The sequence below is a fragment of the Bufo bufo genome, chromosome 9 (assembly GCF_905171765.1).
Source record: "Bufo bufo chromosome 9, aBufBuf1.1, whole genome shotgun sequence".
Taxonomy (NCBI): domain Eukaryota; kingdom Metazoa; phylum Chordata; class Amphibia; order Anura; family Bufonidae; genus Bufo; species Bufo bufo.
Window position 1 is genome coordinate 23,218,855 of NC_053397.1, and position 21,741 is coordinate 23,240,595.

At 45.6% G+C, this 21,741-nt stretch overlaps 1 protein-coding gene across 12 annotated transcripts in view; it reads right to left on the bottom strand.

Annotated features, from left to right (window-relative positions):
- MITF (melanocyte inducing transcription factor) overlaps window positions 1–21,741 on the bottom strand; it is a 195,567-nt gene that overhangs the window by 50,738 nt on the left and 123,088 nt on the right. For 9 of the 12 annotated variants that reach the window (XM_040406581.1, XM_040406574.1, XM_040406582.1 and 6 more), the window contains exon 2: window positions 20,290–20,539. In XM_040406581.1, coding sequence (XP_040262515.1) covers window positions 20,290–20,539 — 250 coding nt within the window. The remainder of the gene's footprint in view (window positions 1–20,289; window positions 20,540–21,741) is intronic. The other 3 variants (XM_040406575.1, XM_040406573.1, XM_040406580.1) reach the window with 1 other exon arrangement.

Below are 21,741 nucleotides of genomic sequence, written 5' to 3' on the forward strand. Positions count from 1 at the left end.
TTTAATGGGGCTAATCCACGTTGGGATAATACGCCTGTTTTTCTTTGCAGAATCCATGGAAATAAGTAGCACTCCAGAACCCAGAAGTAGCATTTATACTTAGCATGTATACAGTGTTGCACTTAGCTAACCACGGATCTAAAGATGTGGACCTAACATGGTAAGATGTGGAGCAAGTCCCAATACACAAAAAAGCCCAAGTGCATAAATCTGCTGTACTGGATGATGTTGTGATTTGCAGAAGCAAGAGATACAAGAGAACCATATGGCAGAATAAAATCTAATTTTCATAAAAACGTTCTAAATTAAAAGTCCTTTCCCCTTTTCCTATGTGTTTGACTTTCACAATCAATACACATTAAGAAAAAAGTTTGAAAACTGCTCATACTGGCGGCATAACAGCGCCTTACAGTGCTTCAATGAAAGCTCAATACAGTATTGAAATAATACTGCCATATAGTGCCCACATTTCACTGGCATATATTCTCAACCCTATACTGCTATCCATGTCAAAGTAATACTGCAATATAATGTTTTATAGGGGTTTCCAGGCTTATGATATTGCATAGGTCAGGAGAAGTTATAAACATTCACTTAAAAAGGGTTATCCCATGACACATGCACACTTAATGGGGTCTCACTGCTAGGAACACCACCATCCCCAGAAAGAAGGGGTTAAAGGGTTATTCCATGATTAATGGAAAAAAAGAAAGAATTAAAAAAATAAATAAAATCAGACATCATATAGGACATGACAGTCTCTTTCTAATAAGCTAGAACCGGCCCTGTACCTCACATGGACCCGGAGATCTCCCCATTCATTGCTTCAATCATTCTGCTCGATTTAAATCAAGCTGACAGCTCAGGGGGCGTGTTCTTTCTGCTGCAGCTCAGGGGATGTGTCCTTTCTGCAGCAGCTCAGGGGGCGTGTCCTTTCTGCAGCAGCTCAGGGGGCGTGTCCTTTCTGCAACAGCTCAGGGGGCGTGTCATTTCTGCAGCAGCTCAGGGGCGTGTCTTTTCTGCTGCAGCTCAGGGGTGTGTGTCCATTCTGCTGCAGCTCAGGGGGCGTGTCCATTCTGCTGCAGCTCAGGGGGCGTGTCCATTCTGCTGCAGCTCAGGGGGGCGTGTCCATTCTGCTGCAGCTCAGGGGGCGTGTCCATTCTGCTGCAGCTCAGAGGGCGTGTCCTTTCTGCAACAGCTCAGAGGGCGTGTCCTTTCTGCAACAGCTCAGGGGCGTGTCTTTTCTGCTGCAGCTCAGGGGGCATGTCCATTCTGCTGCAGCTCAGGGGTGTGTGTCCATTCTGCTGCAGCTCAGGGGGCGTGTCCATTCTGCTGCAGCTCAGGGGGCGTGTCCATTCTGCTGCAGCTCAGGGGGCGTATCCATTCTGCTGCAGCTCAGGGGGGCGTGTCCATTCTGCTGCAGCTCAGGGGGCGTGTCCATTCTGCTGCAGCTCAGGGGGCGTGTCCATTCTGCTGCAGCTTTCTCCCTATCACAGCTCAGGAGGCAGTTGAAGGATGAAACTGAGCGTGTGCAGCCTTCTCAGTGACCAGGACAAAGAAAAAAAAAAAAAAAAACAGCAGGTGGCGCTATACAGATACATTTTATTGAATAACTCAGTGGCTATACTACATTTTTAATTACATGCAGTTACAAAAGTATACAGATCCAGGTGCTGGTTTGAAAGATGTAGAATATTTCTCCGTGGGACAACCCCTTTAAATGGGAGCTGAGCTGCAGTAACCCGGTACGTCCACTGTACTTCGAATGGAGCTGTGCTTCTGACTCGGAGGCCGGGGGGCAAGAGCTCAGTTTGCTACCCCCTAAAACTAACCGTGTCTGCGAGGCCTATGGGAACAGTTTCCTAATTCAGACGATACTCTGTGAGCATTATTCTGCAACCTGGCACAGATCGGCTCCGCAGCCACAGTACCAGTTGTACATAGTCAGCACATAAAGTGATAGCAAAAGCCGCTGCAATTAGAGCCAACATAGCCTTCCTGTCCAGATGTTGCAGAAATCTGCACGTAAGCGTTATATAAGGCACTAACAAATTAGCATTTCACAGCCTTTTATGCCACGCAGTACCTATGAAATCTGATTAAGTGGAAATAATTTGACATTTCTACTCCATTTCATCTGGTAAACATTTCGCTTCCTGTTGCAGATCTTTTATATATGCTTCACGTGCCAGATAGATGTAATGGAGCTTTGATTTTTTTTTTGATTTTTTTTTTCCCCAAATTTATTTTTAAGGGAACTTCAGATAATCCTGTTTAGCTCATTTCCAGTTGACAATAAAATGATTTGCACGTCTGTGTTGCCCATGCTCCGCTAGCCTAAAGGAAGCACATTCCAGTTCTAGTGTAGGCGTCTCGTCTTGTAGACAGTCCGGCCAGTGAGACAGCCTACATGGAATCAGACTGACCTGACCCTTGTCTGGACGCTGGTGCCCCTTGCTGAAGTCTCTTCACCACATCCCGCCCCACGGGGGACAAAAGGAACTTCGGATACCTTGACATCTCTGAAGATACCAGGTTTGGACTGTTCCACCAAGAGAGCCAGGAGATACTTAGGTGGGTCCAGGCTTTGACATGACAATGCAACCATAATACAACATGGCCATAAAGGTCCAGTAGAAGGAAACCCTCGTTTTGGAGCCAATCCCTAGCCATTGGGTTGCATTCAATCAGGTCCACAAAGGTCTAGTGGAAGACAACCCAATTTGCATTTGACTTTGGAGCCACTCAAATGTCACTAAGGTCTATATCTCAAACCTTTCATGTGCAAAAATTAAAGGGGTATTCCATAAGGGAATAGCTGTTAGACTGGTGAAGGTCCAGCCACTGGGACCCCCTCCGATCAGCAGTGTGCATGCTCAACCACTGGGACCCCCTCCGATCAGCAGTGTGCATGCTCAACCACTGGGACCCCCTCCGATCAGCAGTGTGCATGCTCAACCACTGGGACCCCCTCCGATCAGCAGTGTGCATGCTCAACCACTGGGACCCCCTCCGATTAGCAGTGTGCATGCTCAACCACTCGGACCCCCTCCGATCAGCAGTGTGCATGCTCAACCACTGGGACCCCCTCCGATCAGCAGTGTGCATGCTCAACCACTGGGACCCCCCTCCGATCAGCAGTGTGCATGCTCAACCACTGGGACCCCCTCCGATCAGCAGTGTGCATGCTCAACCACTCGGACTCCCTCCGATCAGCAGTGTGCATGCTCAACCACTCGGACCCCCTCCGATCAGCAGTGTGCATGCTCAAACACTGGGACTCCCTCCGATCAGCAGTGTGCATGCTCAACCACTCGGACCCCCTCCGATCAGCAGTGTGCATGCTCAAACACTGGGACTCCCTCCGATCAGCAGTGTGCATGCTCAAACACTGGGACTCCCTCCGATCAGCAGTGTGCATGCTCAACCACTCGGACCCCCTCCGATCAGCAGTGTGCATGCTCAACCACTGGGACCCCCTCCGATCAGCAGTGTGCATGCTCAACCACTGGGACCCCCTCCGATCAGCAGTGTGCATGCTCAACCACTGGGACCCCCTCCGATCAGCAGTGTGCATGCTCAACCACTGGGACCCCCCTCCGATCAGCAGTGTGCATGCTCAACCACTGGGCCCCCCTCCGATCAGCAGTGTGCATGCTCAACCACTGGGACCCCCTCCGATCAGCAGTGTGCATGCTCAACCACTGGGACCCCCTCCGATCAGCAGTGTGCATGCTCAACCACTGGGACCCCCCTCCGATCAGCAGTGTGCATGCTCAACCACTGGGACCCCCTCCGATCAGCAGTGTGCATGCTCAACCACTGGGACCCCCTCCGATCAGCAGTGTGCATGCTCAACCACTCGGACCCCCTCCGATCAGCAGTGTGCATGCTCAACCACTGGGACCCCCTCCGATCAGCAGTGTGCATGCTCAACCACTGGGACCCCCTCCGATCAGCAGTGTGCATGCTCAACCACTGGGACCCCCTACGATCAGCAGTGTGCATGCTCAACCACTGGGACCCCCTCCGATCAGCAGTGTGCATGCTCAACCACTGGGACCCCCTCCGATCAGCAGTGTGCATGCTCAACCACTGGGACCCCCTCCGATCAACAGTGTGCATGCTCAACCACTGGGACCCCCTCCGATCAACAGTGTGCATGCTCAACCACTGATACTCCCCCATCCCCTGTTCGTGGTCAGACCCCTACCAATCTAATTCCCCTGAGCTTGACATACACTCTTTTTATAACACATCACCACCTTTTAAAAGCCACTTCACATAACGCGGTACCGCTCCTTCTTTTAATTCAGAAGAGCCAGCCATCGGCACCTTGATTGAAGATCTAGCGCAAAATTTCGTACGGCCTGTGATGATGTCATCACATCGGCCGGCGTGGTGACATCATACGTAACCAGCGCACGGGATTTCATGCGAGATCTTCAATCAAGATAGCGGCTGCCGCATCTTCGCGCTCAAACAGATGAGGCAAGTGTGATTTATTTTATTTTATTTTTTACCGTAATTTCAGGGGAAAATCGATTTGCACGAAGAAATTCAGCTTTACGGCGAATTGAATTTTCCCTGAAATTCGGATCGAATTCCACTTCATCCGGATCCATTCGCTAGTTATTGGTAGCATTTTAGGTATTATATAGCTCTGTTACTTGACCCGGTCACAGCACTATCTGGGCACAGAATGGTGGTTTTATTTACAAACTGCACAATACTGTTAATTTATAGATGTTTGTTCAATTTCAGTTTGTTGCAATCTTAACTAGTATTTTTATCTTCTTTTTTTCTGAGCTACTCTCCTGTCCAATCTTCTTTTTCAAAAGCCAATAGGACCCCCACCTTTTTGCCCTGGGTCTTAGGAGGTATGACACAGAATAATTATACATCTAAAAGGGCAGACACGGACACCATAGACAAAACTGTGCGGGAAACTATAGCCTCGCTGTAATCTTCACAAACAAGTATTTTCTTATTCTTTTTTTTTTTTATTTAAGAATATTGAATTACAAAATGTAAACAAGAAATACAAAGTTGCAAATAAAAAAAAATATTATGAATTAGGCTACCAGCAGGGTTCAGCAAAAACGCTCCCGTTACTGATAATACAACCATTTGCATCCGTTATGAACGGATCCGGTTGTATTATCTTTAACATAACCAAGACCGTCATGAACTCCATTGAAAGTCAATGGGGGACGGATCCGTTTTCTATTGCGTCTGAGAAAACAGATCCGTCCCCATGACTTGCATTGTGGGTCATGCTGGATCCGTCCCCATGACTTGCATTGTGGGTCATGCTGGATCCGTCTTGCCCCGCATCCCAGGACGGAAAGAAAACTGCAGCTTGCTTTGGTTTGCTCTCCGGTATGGGAACGGAACCAAATGGAACGGAATGCATTTTGGTTCATTCCGTTCTGTTCCGTTTCGTTTTGTCCCCATTGACAATGAATGGGGACAAAACGGAAGGTTTTTTTTTCCCCCCGGTATTGAGATCCTGTGACGGATCTCAATACCGGAAAATGTAAACGCTAGCCTTAAAATAAAATGTACATAAAAATGTGTTACGGCGTTTATTATTAAAGAAATTTGCGTGTCATCTTGTGATAAAGTAGAATGATGGGAGGATGAAGCGCTAACGACGCAGTTCACTCATCGTGGGAGTAATTCCCTTTCGAGACCTGAAATGTCACTTTTTTTTTACTCCTTCGTTTTTCTCAGGTACAAGATGTTAAATGCCAGCTCACTTGACAATATCGGTTTTGTTTCCGAGCCAGGCTGCAAACTACAAACTTGTTGATAATGAAGCAGAAGGCATTTACTGTAGACGCTCTAAGCCTGGAGAGGTAAAGCAGGGCGGCTAATTACCAACATTCCTTGATGAATTACTAAGCAGTGTGTGGTAAATCTGTGTGCGTTTTCTCGTGCTGATCCCCCAAATTCATCCTCGACTTATTTCTTAAAAGGTTAAAGTTCCCTCTAGCGATTAGAGTCGGAATCGGGCAGCAGACATGATGGTGGAAGGTAAGTGCATCAACGGCCCAGGTTCTGGAGTTCAGCCTGGTACTTTTAATCTAATTTTGCCATGTTTATAGTAGTGACGAGGGGGGTAGAGGGAAAAAAAAAAAAATAAGTTAATCTTGTGGCACGGTCGGGCAGGTTAAATTTACCACGCAGTACTGGGTAGAATGCGGCATAGTTGTAGCCTGGCCAATAAGAAATTCCTTAAGCCTCTTTTGAAAGGCAGGAATGCCTCTCGCCTGTCACTTTTAATTCACTTACAACTCTGGCTTTGATTGTTAAAAAAGTAAAAAAAAAAAAAAAAGAAACAGTTATACAACCACAAAAAAGGTCCGATAATTATAGCTCTCTTAAAGTGGCGCGTATTGTATAACGCAGGAGAGGGCAGGTCTGGTGTAAGGACAAATGAGCTACCAAGTTTTTAAAAGGTACCATTTTTTTCCCATTACATTGTCGATGGTATCCTCCAACAATCATCGACATCGGGGAGGCCGAACCTGCGGCCCTTCAGCTGTTGCAAAACTATAACTCCCAGCATGCCCTGATAGCTGTAGGCTGTCCAGGCATGCTGGGAGCTGTAGTTTTGCAAAACTTTTTTGAACAGTGGCGTACATAGAGAAGTAAGGGCCCCATAGCAAGGATCAAAGCAGGCCCCCCACACAGGACAGATCTATATACAGTACAGACCAAAAGTTTGGACACACCTTCTCATTCAAAGAGTTTTTCTTGAGAATGCCAAGAGTGTGCAAAGCAGTAATCAAAGCAAAAGGTGGCTACTTTGAAGAACCTAGAATATGACATATTTTCAGTTGTTTCACACTTGTTTGTTATGTATATAATTCCACATGTGTTAATTCATAGTTTTGATGCCTTCATAGTCATGAAAATAAAGAAAACTCTTTGAATGAGAAGGTGTGTCCAAACTTTTGGTCTGTACTGTACTCACCTGGAAATTGACTTGTTTCGCTTCATACTTACCGTTCTGTGATCCCTTTTTTTCAATTTACGGATGGGACACTCTTTCTTTCTCCTTTTTTCCCCCTTTTTCTCTATTTCTTTTGTCCTCATCAGATTATTGTATATACTAGAATTTTTTTATGACCACAGCTATATTATATAGGAGGAAGGTCACACCGGACCGAAACGTCCGGGAATTATGATTTATGTGGCTACATACTAATTATTCACTCTGGATGTATAGAATGATAATAACATTTTGCACAAGAATAGGAGTGCCGCGGATTAACCTTATACTCATCATGCTGATTGGCAGGGCCAGGTAGTGTCCACGTCGTCCTGCCTGGCCCTGTCAATCAACATGATGAGGGGAGGAAGAACGGAGGCTCTAGGAGTAGCGGCAACACCCCCATTGCGCTTAAAAGGCTCATTTGCATAAAACAAAAGTTAGGCCTCCTGCACACGACCGTATGGCTTTTTCAGTGTTTTGCTGTCCGTTTTTCACGGATCCGTTGTTCCGTTTTTTGTTTCCGTTGTGTTTCCATTTCTGTTCCGTCTTTCCGTTCCGTTTTTCCGTATGGCATATACAGTATACAGTAATTACATAGATAAAATTGGGCTGGGCATAACATTTTCAATAGATGGTTCCGCAAAAAACGGAACGGAAACGGAAGACATACGGATGCATTTCCGTATGTGTTCCATTTTTTTTTGCGGACCCTTTGACTTGAATGGAGCCACGGAACGTGATTTGCGGGCAATAATAGGACATGTTCTATCTTTAAACGGAATGGAAAAAAGGAAATACGGAAACGGAATGCTTACGGAACACATTCCGTTTTTAATGCGGAACCATTGAAATGAATGGTTCCGTATACGCAAAAAACGGCCAGTAAACGGGGGGAAAAAAACGGTTGTGTGCAGGAGGTCTAAATTTTTCACAAAAACGGAGGCACATAGAAAGAAAGACTGTTCGCTTCAGCCGACATCGGCACATGTCTAAAGTCAGCCAGTAAAATAACGATAATGTTCCTGATGACAGAAGCCCTTTAACAGTAATAATCACAATTAGGGATGAGCGAATCGACTTCGGATGAAACATCCGAATGTCGATTCGCATAAAACTTTGTTCCAATACTGGATTGGAGCCAATATATTCTAATACTGTACTGAGCTCCTGCTCCATACAGTATTGGAACAAAGTTTTATGCGAATCAACTTTGGATGTTTCATCCGAAGTCGATTCGCTCATCCCTAATCACGATAAAATCTGGTTCAAATTTTTTTATAAATTCCAAAAATTATTTAAAATTAGACGGAGCGACGGCCACAGATATTATGGCTAAAACAGAAGCATACATCAAATGTAAAATGCTGAGTTCACATCTGTGTCGAGCTTTCTGGTCTTCTGATACAGCGTCGGACTGGCCCGCCAGACTACCGGAGGACCCTCCAGTGGGCCCCAAAGATCCAGGAGAATAAAATCTTATTTGATTGCCTTTGGGGCCAACCACTTGTCTCTAGGGTCTATTTCTTTGATTTAAAGCCTATTAAACTTTATTGATAATATAGGGGTTGGGCCCCGAGAATACTTTTCTGTGGTGGCCCCCAAGATCCCCAGTCCGATTCTGATACTTAAATTTTTTTTCAAAAAAATCTTGTTTTAACCCCCATTTGAATGGGTTATTTTGAGCATCATCAATTGTGTCCAATTTGCATCCATTTGTGTCAGTTCTATTCAGGTTCAGTTATTTTTGATATGAGAAAAATCCCTGTTGTCCTTTTTCAGCCATGCTCACATTACCGCTCATTATTTCCGTTGCTCTGCTCCGTTAGAAAATAACGGAAGTGCCGGCACGTAAGTGAAACCATAATGCACATAATAGGGTCTGTTCGGTTTGCGTTCAGGAGTCTGCATTTTCTAGCATAAAAAAAAAATCCTACATGTTGTACTTTTTTGCACGCTCTTTTCAGCAGAATCCAACGCAGATGTGAACACGCCCTTCTCCCAGAAACCAAACAGACTCCATTATATTTCCCCATTTACCCTCAGTTCACACCTGAGCGTTTTACAGCGCGTTCCTACGCGCTGTAAAACGCACAACAAGGAGAAACCAATGCTTCCCTATGGGAATGGTTCTCACCTGGGCGTTTTACAGCGCGTACGATCGCGCTGTAAAACGCCCGACGCTCAAACAAGTACTTAAGCTTCTTTGGGGCGTTTTGTCGCGCGTTTGTGGCCATAGGACACTGCTGTCAATCAAACAAACGCGCATCAAACGCGCGTTTACCATTGCAAAAAACGCGCATAAAAAACGCACGTAAAACGCTCAGGTGTGAACCCAGGGTTAGAGATGTGCCGGCACTTCCATGATTTTCCTTTTTCTGCTCCTCTAAACGGAGCAATGGAAATAACCGACAGCAATGTGATCGTGGCCGAGAAAGCACAACAGACGGGACTTATTCTCAAGTCAAAAATAACTGAAACCTGCTGGAACTGACACAAGCTGATGCAAACTGAGCGCCACGCAGATGTGAACAAGCCCTAACTTAAAAGTTTAAAATTTGCGGTAACATTTTATTTGCATTTGATATTTTATTTTGTTGCATAAGATTTTTTTTTTTTTTTTTTTTACAAAAATGTGCTAAAGAATTTTTAATAGTAAGGCAGTAGTTATCGTTTTTATGATGTATCATCTAAAGTGTTGTTTATTTCCGGTTCATAAAATAAAAGAAACAAAAGAAATAAATGGATGAAATACAAACATTTGTGTTTTGCAAATTGAGGCCCATTCTCAGTCTTTCTTGAGAAAGACTCTTTTTTGTGTTGGGCTACTACTATAGATGCTCTCACCTCTTTTGGATTTTTTTTACTTGAATTTTGAATTTTTGGGGTTTTTGTGTGAATTGTTGCCTCCAGTGGCTGAATAATAGCCGAGACTGAGTGCTCTGCTGACAATGTATCAGACAAACCCATAATTTCACCCAGGCAGCCCCCCCCCCCCCCCCTGATGTTGGCATCGGAGCATTTCATGCTCCGATGCGCTCCCTTGCCCTGCGCTGGATCGCGCAGGACAAGGGATCTTTTATTTACAGTAACACACTGACGGGCAGCAGTCCGCCCAATCTTCCGCCCAGCAGTGTGTTCGGTGACGCCACCAGCTCTGATGGGCGGGCTTTAGCACTGCCCTAGCCATTTTACAGGCTAGGGCAGCGCTAAAGCCCGCCCATTAGTGCCAGTGACGTCACCGGGCTCACTGCTGGGCGGAAGCCTCTGCCTGGCAGCCCCATGGAGAGCCCGGTTCGTCACCGGAACTCCAGAAAATGCCTTTGCCCTGCTCAATCCGGCACAGGGCAAAGGAGAGCATCGGAGAATGAACTGCTCCGATGCTCAAGTCAGGGGGGCTGCCTGGGTGAAAATGGGGATATGTCTGGGTTCAGCTCTGAACCAGGACAACCCCTTTATATTTATCTCTTTAGTCACCAGTGGCACTGGTCTATACTTACCGCTCCTGTCTCAACCCACAGGAAATGCCTGCTCAGCCAATATATACCGTATTTATATCTTTTAAGTTTTTGCCATGATGAAGGATGACATGCATTGGTCTGAAACGCGTAGCATATGAATTCGCACTTTATGAATCTTTTTAAAAAGTGACCAGTGAAGAATCGTTTTATCGAGACGCAGTGCTGGATTTCTTTTATCAGTATTGGACCGTTTCTAGAGCGCCTTCTCCGCGCACCGTCACATTTTCCCGGGATTTGGACCTTGCAAAGTGATCTAGTGGTGAGCTGTATGACCTTCCCTTGTGCATGTCCATTTCCACAGAATACCAGGAATCGGCTGAACAAAAACAGTTGCGTGCAGCTGTTTTCGTCCGACCGGTAGCGGCAGGATCTCTGTCGGACCCCATTATAGTCAATGGGGTCCGGCGGCAGTATTCAGAGAACTCTGGTACGCTGTTCCAAGGCCGTAGCGAGGTGGGGGCAGACGGGGCATGTGACCCGGGGGGCGCAGACAGTTGCGGCACTGAGGGGGCACAGCCAAGGTGGAAGAAGAGAGGAGGACACAACAGTTTGCAGGCGGTGCCGGCCGGCAGATAATAGAGGCCGCTTGCTTGCCGTCCACACTCCTCAGCCCGCTACACACGCTGCTACATGGCTACACGGTTCTATGCTGGAACAGCCTGCAGAAAACGGACATCTGCAGGAATGAAACTGGCCTAAAATCAAGGTTTTAACTCAGATCCCCCAAAGCTTGGCTGATACATCCAATTTATACTTGCCAATAGCCTATCCAGTAAGATAGCCTAACACAAAGTTGTAGACTACCCAGGAGTGCACCTAGCCTTTCTGCTGCCTGAGGTGAAAAAAAGAAACGGCGCCCCCCCCCCCCCTTCTCAATGCCAATTTTTGAACCTAACCCCTTCCCTTCAGCCCATGGCCCTTCAGCTGCCCCTACCTGGTGCTGCCTGATGCGATCGCCTCACCTGGCCTCATTGGCGGTGCGACCCTGAGGCTACCTTCCAATAGAATAATCTCTACAGTATGCACAAAATAATACCCTGTTGTAGAAAGAACATAAAATAATAGAGCACAATACAAGAGGGCGACGTTTTATGCACTGTACCCACACAAGACCTTCTCTCCCGCAGTAATAACCGCGACCGCTCAGTGCCAACCAGAAATCTGAATGGCCGCAGACGCTTGGCTGTTTCGCGGCGCAGCATCTCATGCACCTGTTTTCAGAACACTTTGTTTTCCTGCACTGAGAGACCAACCTGGAGAAAAGCTGATTTATGAGAGAGTAAAATCTAGAGGTGTACGGAATGGAACGGCAATAAATCAAAGAACAAAAGAAAGGAGGCTTAAAAAAAACAAAAAAACTGCACAAAGTGAAGAGAAGTCAAAGAATAAAATATAGAACAAGTTGTGGAATGTTTGGAACTTTGAAAGTCAAACTAAATGGGATGTCTGGATTGGAAAACTCAGTTTCACATACTTTAGGGAGGACTCACAAGACTGTATTTTCGTTTTGTGATCGCCCCCCCCCCCCTCCTTTTTTTTACGGATCACATGTGGAACCATTCATTTCTATGGAGCTACAAAAATACAGATGTTATCTATGTGCTGCGTGCACCCGTGCGGCTGAGCCACAAATTATAGAACATATCCTATACGTGTCCATTTTATGGACAAGAATAGGTATTTTTTCAATGGGGCAAGCAAAAAGTGCGGGCTGCAAAACCAATACGGTCGTGTAAATGCACCCTTATTGTGTGATTCTGAGTAACAGTGGGGGCCCCCTGTTAGGGAAATTCATTGATTAGCTACAAGCAGTTATAAAGAATGCCTTTAATATGGGGGTCCTTTACATGGACAGACCATTGATTTCAATGGGAACAGTGTAATACATAATTTCTCCTGAGGGGGCACTGTTGGGAAACTCATCGGTCACCCACACAATAAGGCTGACTGATCTGAGTGACAACCTGTGATCTGCATATTATCAGGGGACCCTTCTAACAAAATGGACTGTCTAAAGCGCACCATCCCAGAGCATTTCCACTCAAGACTTAGATCCCATGATTGCCATTTCATTCTGAGATTTTTAATATCTCTTTCTGGAAAAGCTGGCTGACGATCATGATGGCCACCATTACAAGTCCCATAGGGATCTTCACAGATCTTCACATCTAGGCAGGTTTCTTTCCAGGTCTATATAGACCTATCGAATGTGTATGGCGAGCTTAAAGGGGTTGTATCATCTCAGACAAAGGGGGTATATCGCTAGGATATGCCCCCATTCTCTTATAGGTGCAGGTCCCACCAATGGGACCCGCACCTACAGGGAGTGCAGAATTATTAGGCAAATGAGTATTTTGACCACATCATCCTCTTTATGCATGTTGTCTTACTCCAAGCTGTATAGGCTCGAAAGCCTACTACCAATTAAGCATATTAGGTGATGTGCATCTCTGTAATGAGAAGGGGTGTGGTCTAATGACATCAACACCCTATATTAGGTGTGCATAATTATTAGGCAACTTCCTTTCCTTTGGCAAAATGGGTCAAAAGAAGGACTTGACAGGCTCAGAAAAGTCAAAAATAGTGAGATATCTTGCAGAGGGATGCAGCACTCTTAAAATTGCAAAGCTTCTGAAGCGTGATCATCGAACAATCAAGCGTTTCATTCAAAATAGTCAACAGGGTCGCAAGAAGCGTGTGGAAAAACCAAGGCGCAAAATAACTGCCCATGAACTGAGAAAAGTCAAGCGTGCAGCTGCCAAGATGCCACTTGCCACCAGTTTGGCCATATTTCAGAGCTGCAACATCACTGGAGTGCCCAAAAGCACAAGGTGTGCAATACTCAGAGACATGGCCAAGGTAAGAAAGGCTGAAAGACGACCACCACTGAACAAGACACACAAGCTGAAACGTCAAGTCTGGGCCAAGAAATATCTCAAGACTGATTTTTCTAAGATTTTATGGACTGATGAAATGAGAGTGAGTCTTGATGGGACAGATGGATGGGCCCGTGGCTGGATTGGTAAAGGGCAGAGAGCTCCAGTCCGACTCAGACGCCAGCAAGGTGGAGGTGGAGTACTGGTTTGGGCTGGTATCATCAAAGATGAGCTTGTGGGGCCTTTTCGGGTTGAGGATGGAGTCAAGCTCAACTCCCAGTCCTACTGCCAGTTTCTGGAAGACACCTTCTTCAAGCAGTGGTACAGGAAGAAGTCTGCATCCTTCAAGAAAAACATGATTTTCATGCAGGACAATGCTCCATCACACACGTCCAAGTACTCCACAGCGTGGCTGGCAAGAAAGGGTATAAAAGAAGAAAATCTAATGACATGGCCTCCTTGTTCACCTGATCTGAACCCCATTGAGAATCTGTGGTCCATCATCAAATGTGAGATTTACAAGGAGGGAAAACAGTACACCTCTCTGAACAGTGTCTGGGAGGCTGTGGTTGCTGCTGCACGCAATGTTGATGGTGAACAGATCAAAACACTGACAGAATCCATGGATGGCAGGCTTTTGAGTGTCCTTGCAAAGAAAGGTGGCTATATTGGTCACTGATTTGTTTTTGTTTTGTTTTTGAATGTCAGAAATGTATATTTGTGAATGTTGAGATGTTATATTGGTTTCACTGGTAAAAATAAATAATTGAAATGGGTATATATTTGTTTTTTGTTAAGTTGCCTAATAATTATGCACAGTAATAGTCACCTGCACACACAGATATCCCCCTAAAATAGCTAAAACTAAAAACAAACTAAAAACTACTTCCAAAAATATTCAGCTTTGATATTGATGAGTTTTTTGGGTTCATTGAGAACATGGTTGTTGTTCAATAATAAAATTAATCCTCAAAAATACAACTTGCCTAATAATTCTGCACTCCCTGTATATCGAGAACCAGGCCCCCGAAAGTGATGAAGGGCGCACTGCGCATGCGCAACCACCCTCCATTCATTTCTATAGGGCCGCCGATTTCCGTCGGGCCCATAGAAGTGAATGGGAGTGGTGGCCGGTCATGCGCGATACGCTCCTATTTACTTCCATGGGGAGAGCGCTTGGTGGTGGCCAGACCGGAGTCCTCCAGCCACTACTTTGCGGGGCTCCGTTTCCGATATAGGCGCAGGTCCCACACCCATAAGACAATGGGGGAATATTCTAGTGATATGCCTTCATTGTCTGATACTACTGACAACCCCTTTAAGAAAAGGAGAAAGGACACACCTCTTGAGAAAGGACACACCCCTGAGGTTCCATTTTAAAATAAATTCAGCAAAGCAACTGGAGAAATGAATGGGGAGATCTCTGGATCCATGTGAGGTACAGAACTGGTTACGAATTTTTTAGAAAGAGTTTATGTGTTATAAGATGTCCGACTTTAAATTATTCCCCTTTAATATATGATTGTCCAGTGGGTAGAGGTCCAGTGCTCTTCGTGTTAAACTGATAAGCATTGATACAACCTTCAGTGGTCCGCTTTGATGGTGGATTATAAATATAACAATATTACCTTAAGATCCTGTAACATAGTCCTTGACAGCCATATACGTCTCTGTACTCCCGGAAATAAGACATAACACTCAAAGTATTCAGCGCGATCAAAAACACGTATTTAAAGCACAGAACAGCCAATCACCTACAGTACAGGGAGCAATAACCACCGGTGCTGTGAAAATGATTAATCCACACGTAATTATTATCATCACAAAATCATTAGGCTCTTCTTTAGTCAGTGCCTGCATCCGTACTGAGCGACATAATACACTAATCTTACCAGACTGGACACGTCTTCCACCACTTTCTCACATGATATGTATTTTAATCGTGGACAGAATTGATCCACAGATTTTTTATATATTTTTTTTTGGTGGGGGAAACATTTTATGAATAAAAAGTGTTAAGTTTCTAAACGGTAGATGAAAAATTGATGGAGTGGGGTATAATGGTTGATATAGATGGCCATGGTATACCACAGTAAAAGTCGATACTCTGTTGGGACCAGGTTCTGACCTTGTAATGGGTTTTAAAAGGTTGAAGCTTGAAGCCCTGAGGGTCCAACATGAATCCTGTGACAGGGCCCCACCTACCATGTAGCATTCATAATAGTGGTTTCATTTCATTGTAGGGAATTTTTTATAGAAGTGGTTGTCCAGATTTTAGGCATTTTTTTTTTGCCTGTCCCCCACAGTATTTGGACCTAATGAAAAATCTATGGTCCCCAGCTAGTCATTGGCTGCTCTCTGCTGACGTGACGTGGCCCCAATCGGCACTTCACTGCTGGGTGTCATGTCACTTGGGGACACGTCACTGTTGAGTCCAGTCACTGGCTTCAGCGGCGCACGTAACCCCGTACATTAAGAAATTTACAGGGCAGGGAGCCGGAATGGAGAGGAGGTAGGGGCCAGGCAAGTGTAATTTTTTTTTTTTCAACAGGTTCAACGTGCTGCAGGGAACAGGCAAAAAGTGCCCAAAAGCTGGTCGACCTCTTTAAAGGGTATCTCCATCTCCATTAAATTGATATCTTACAATGTTATAATATAACAAAAGAAGTAATGTCTTGCCATTCCACTGGTGGCACTACCAGGGACGCCCACCAGTCTCTGTTTCAACACGCGTGCCAATGTGACATGTGACCAGTGGCGTCGGCACATCACTGCTACAGCCACGTGTCGAGACATCGTGTCACCACTGCAGCCCAATAAACAGAGAGCGGCAGTGGATTGGAGAAGCAGCAGGGGACTGGCAGTGGGTGAGTATTGCTCCTTTTGTTATTTTATAGCATTGGAAACTGTCTGCACAAAACTTTTATGGAGGCTGGAATTCCCCTTCAATGGTGGGGCTCCACTTATTGATCAACTGGCCCTAGTACAGAGAGGCTGCAAAGAGTGTCTGGAGGACTCGACACTCCCAAGCATTACACGGACAGTCTATGGTTCTCAATGGGAATGGTGTAATACATACTTTCTCCTGCGGTGTCGCTGTTGGGAAGCCGAACACTTGCTGCTAGGTTCCTCTGCAGATCACTTTGGATCACTGGGGACACAGTTTCTTATTGGGGAAAGTTATTCATATTTCATGTCATCTCTATTTCAAATTCTTATAAAATTGACCAGAAATTATTATTTGTATATTTTCTTAGACGTAAAGGATAGGAACAATCAGTCGTTTCTGTGTCATACAAGTGTTTTTATTTACTTCCGCCAGTCCCAAATAATCCGCCTTTGTCTCCAGAGAAGGCGTCTGATCTCGTTTCTCCCTGATAAAGCTGCATTGTGTTGCCTTTTACTTTCTTTGGTCTAAATCTCAATGTGTGAAATTAAATCTATTCTTAAGCATGGAGAATTTTCCAGTAATTAGGAAGCTTGATGTCCCCGTGGTGCCCAGATACTAACAAGCTCCTGCCGATTCTCCTCTAACAAGGAATGAAATCTTCTGTAGCCAACCGCTCATCGGAGTCGCAAAAAAAAGAAGGGATTATTACAATGACGACCTGCAAATCTACAAGTCGGACAAACACGGAATTAAAGGGCCACTACACCTCCAGTCCGCACCTTCTAGAATCTTTTAGAAAAAGCTATTTACACTGGTACCACCTATGTACATTAATGGAGGCTTCATAACAGACGCGATCATGGGGGTAGGGAGCATTTCAGACTTCTCGCCGATCATCCCATCACTACAGTTGACTTATTTCCTGGCTGATAAAACACCTTCTTAAATAAACAACACAGCTAAAAAAGGCAAACTTAAAGTGGTTCTCTGGCCTACAGATATTGATGACTTGTCTTCACCATAGGTCATCAATATCAGAATCGTGGTGGTCCGACAATCGGCACCTCCATTGATGAGCTGTTTCGAGCTACTGCGGACGGAGGCAGAAAGCATAGTTTCCGGCACCGGGGTACTGCAGCCCAGCTGCGGTTCACAGTAGTTTTGCAGCTGCCCGTAACAGCTGATCGTTGAGGGTGGGGGTCCGGAGGATATGTCATCAGTATCTGTAGCCAAAGAACCTCTTTAAAAGGGTTGTCTCATCTGAGACATTGGTGGTACATCACTAGAATATGCCACCAAGATGTCAGATAGGTGTGGGTCCCGGAGGTGGAACTGGCACCTATCTGACATTGGTGGCATATTCTAACGATGTACCCACCAATGTCTCAGATGAGACAACCCCTTTAAGGTTAATTTTGTAAATAGAGGCCAAAAAAAAGTCCAAAAAACTGGTTTGCCTAGACATGTAGGATAAATTGTCTTTATCCGGTCCTCATGGTTTCGAGACTGAGATGATAGTAATCATAGTTCCGAATAAAGTAATCCTCAGAGACTGCAGGAAGAATGGAGGGCGGCTGCGCATACGGGCTCACTTTGGAGGTCCCATTCTGCAGATAGGTGTGGGTCCCAGAGGTGGAACTGGCACCTAGCTGACATTGGTGGCATATTCTAGTGAGGTACCCACCAATGTCTCAGATGAGACAACCCCTTTAAGGTTAATTTTGTAAATAGAGGCCAAAAAAAGGTCGAAAAAACTGGTTTCCCTAGACATGTAGGATAAATTGTCTTTATCCAGTCCTCATGGTTTCGAGACCGAAATGATATTAATCATAGTTCCTAATAAAGTTATCCTCAGAGACTGCAAGAAGAGAGCGCTCAGGCAGGCAAAAATCATGAGATGTGAATAAAAGTTTGAAAAGTCTCTGCAAAAAATAGCAAGAAAATCAATTTGGATGGTAAGCTCTTCACAGACGATATTTAAAGGGATATTCACTTTTTAACATCGTATTAGTGGAAATATGTTAGTTTCATCTTTCTAAAAAGTTGAGTCACTTTGTAAATACATTACATTACATATTTTGCAATAATCCTAAACTGCAGCCTATAAACTCCAGAGCTGTATTCACAATTCTGCTGGGTTTCACTAGGTGTCACCGATAGAGATGAGCGCAGCATTGAAAAATTCGATTTGGCTGCTTCGCCGAATTTTACGAAAACATTTGCTTTTCTGCATTTCTTTGTAAGTAGTGGGTGCAATGACAGGGAGCGGCTATTGCGCTGCCCCCGGTCATTGTTACCCCTCAGATGCCGCGTTCACCGCTGATCGTGGCATCTGTAATAATGCAGTGTAATATAAAAAAAAATTATAAAATCATACTTACCTCATCCATTTGATCGCAAAGAGCCGGCCGTCGCCATCATGATTGAAGATCTAGAGCTAAATCTCGCGCGGTCCGTGATGAGGTCATTATGTCGGCCGGCGTGCAGACGTCGTATGTCACCGCACACGGGATTTTGTGCAAGATCTTCAATCAAAAGGGCGGTGGCCGGCTCTTCGTGCTCAAATGGTTGAGGCAAGTTTGATTTTTTTTACATTTTTTTACCGCCATTCAGGGAAAAATCGATTCGCTACCGCAAAGCACAAGGAAATTCGTCTTCACGGCGAATTGACTTTTCTCTGATTCGCTTAACACTAGTCACCGACACGCCCCTTTTTATACATTGGACCACCTGCTGTAAAGAAGACAAATCCAAAACGCAAATGCGAGTTCTGCGCAGACACTGAACAAGCAGGAGCAGGAAATGCTCTAAAATATCGACTCTGAGGATTGTAAATGCAGCCCCTGAGGATGATGCTGGCGATATACTTACTACTCTTGGTATACCTATGGCCAATAGGTGACGACTTACCTTTTTTTTCACTGTTAGAAGTATTATATTAGACTACGCTATTCCATATAGAAACGTCCAGGTAAAAACATATTTCGGGGTCCTCTCTGTCTAGACCGTAGAAAATGCCGCAGCCTTACACTGCAAATCCTCTCCAACAGAAGGCAATAATGAGGTGTGAACAGAGCCTTACTGCTGTACTGTGATTGACAGTGCTTGCTGGGATTTGTAGTTCCTATTGAACAGCAAGTCCATAAATTGAATCACTCGAGCGGAGTGCGGGGCCCTGTACGGTGCAACAGACAGAACGCCATTATTCGCCCTGCAGGGGGCAGCATGCTCAGTTTTGCACATCAAATAACTACTGTGATAAAACCGTTATCCTCACCGCAGGTGGCTACAATGTCCCTGCACAGACAATGATCCGATAGGAAGCTGTTACAGATGTAGCAGAGCTGAATTCATCCTTTGACTCTGCGAGGCAGTTCTATGTAAAAGCGGCCATGTGCAAATAATCAGCCTCCATGAAGGTTCGGATGGGCTTGTTATGTCCTGCCGAAATGAGACAGTACCTACCCGAGGTCTATGGGCAGCGTTAAAGCACAGATAACACCTTGACTGAGGTTATAGGACAAGCTCAGACTCATTTCTGCGACATTTGATAACATCCGCCTGACACGGCTAAATCGGGTAAATTAACGCTTTGCTACATCTAACAAACTCAGCTCCTCTACATCAGTTAAACTCAGTCCTGCTACGTTAAACTACAGATTAAATTGGGTTCTGCTATTTCCCAAAAAAAAAACAAAAAAAAACACCTGCTCCATCTGGCAAATTCAGCACTGCCACACCAGGTCACTTACAACTTTTGCTACGCTTAACAAACTCAGCACTGCTACATATAGGCTCTAATAATTAAATGCTAGTCGGTAACCCTGCTAGTAATGAGATGCTCTGCAGGATTCAAAACTCTCTGAAACTTCTCAATGACACATTAGACTCTTTGCAGATGTAGCAGAGCCGAGTTGTCGTTTGACGGTGCATGCACAACATGATTATTACAGGTTAGCTACAGTTCCGCAGGGTAAGAAAGGATGGCTGGGTGGCACGTACCTTGAGAACCTCCATTGGTACCTGGGCAGCAGATGGCAGGCTGGTGGACACGCTGACGTTGATGGCTGGTGTGTGACTGGCTGCCACTCTCTGCTGCATGAACTGAGCCGCCTGCTGCTTCTGTTGCTGCTCACGACGTTCCTGCTCCTGCATCTGCTCACGCATGAGCTGCTGGCGTAGCAGAATCCGTGATGTCATATTGGAGGAGCTTAGTGGAGGCTTGGACGCTCCTGGATGCTCCGCTGAGCTGCTGTGAAAAGGCAAGAGATAGACTCCTAATTAGATGGGAATATTATCGCTGTGCACAAAGCATGGGTTAAGAAGTCTGCACCGGCCTTTATACACCCAAATACCATTCACGCCTTGCGTACAATCTGGCAGCACAATAGTGACCAAGAAAAGGCTAGTGCCAGGTTTTTACCTATACAATACTATACATATGCATTGTGATCCCATAAGCCTTGACAGGACTGCCGCACTAATCAGTTCTATACAAATACGGGAGAAAAAAATCCATAGCGTGCCGTCTTACAGTTATTACTATATGGAGCAACCATATGGCGGCACATGGAGTGCATGGGGAACCATAGGCATCCCATGTGCAGTCATTCAGAAATTACAAAGAATTACGGGGGTTATTTAGTATCAGATATAAGCCAGTTCTCTGGCGTATATTTGTCGCAGAGGTTATTTGCGACTTTTTCCCGCTCACGCCAGGTCTGAAAACGGGGGCGTGGCGTGGGAAGGGGATTTAGGGTACATTCACACTAGCGGCAGGGGACTCCGGCAGGCTGTTCCGCTAGTTCACGTGTGCCCCTGGACTGCCGCTTTGTCCCCATTGACTATAATGGGGGCGGGGGCGGAGTTCCGGCGGCAGCATGGCAGCACACGTCGAGAGGCAGCTGGACTAAAAGTATTGCATGCGGTACTTTAAGTCCGGCTGCTTCTAGGCGTGTGCTGCCGTGCTGCCATCCGGAACTCCACCCCCGCCCCCATTATAGTCAATGTGGACGGAACGGCAGTCCGGGGGCACACGGTCACTAGCGGCAGGACGGATCTGACGGGCTGTTCACCTGCCGGAACAGCCTGCCGGAGTCCCCTGCTGCAAGTGTGAAACTAGCCTCAGATGAAGAAAATTGCCTAAATTTAAGCTAGCTAGGAATTGGTCTTCCATTTAGACCACGGCGGTGGATGCGCCAAAGTTATATGGGGAACAGCGCCTCGGCGGATCCACCACCAGCGCAAGGGGTTATTAAGACCGAAATTGGACGGATCCGTTTTACAGCCCATAGACTTCTATTATGACGTAATGAATAACAGAATGCCTCTAAATATCAGATCAGTGGGGGTTCTACCGCTGAGACCCCCATTAATCATGAGAACGTGGGCCCCGTTTCCCCTGCAGACCCCCTGCTGCTCCCCTGAAGTAACAGGAGACGCCGCTTGCACATG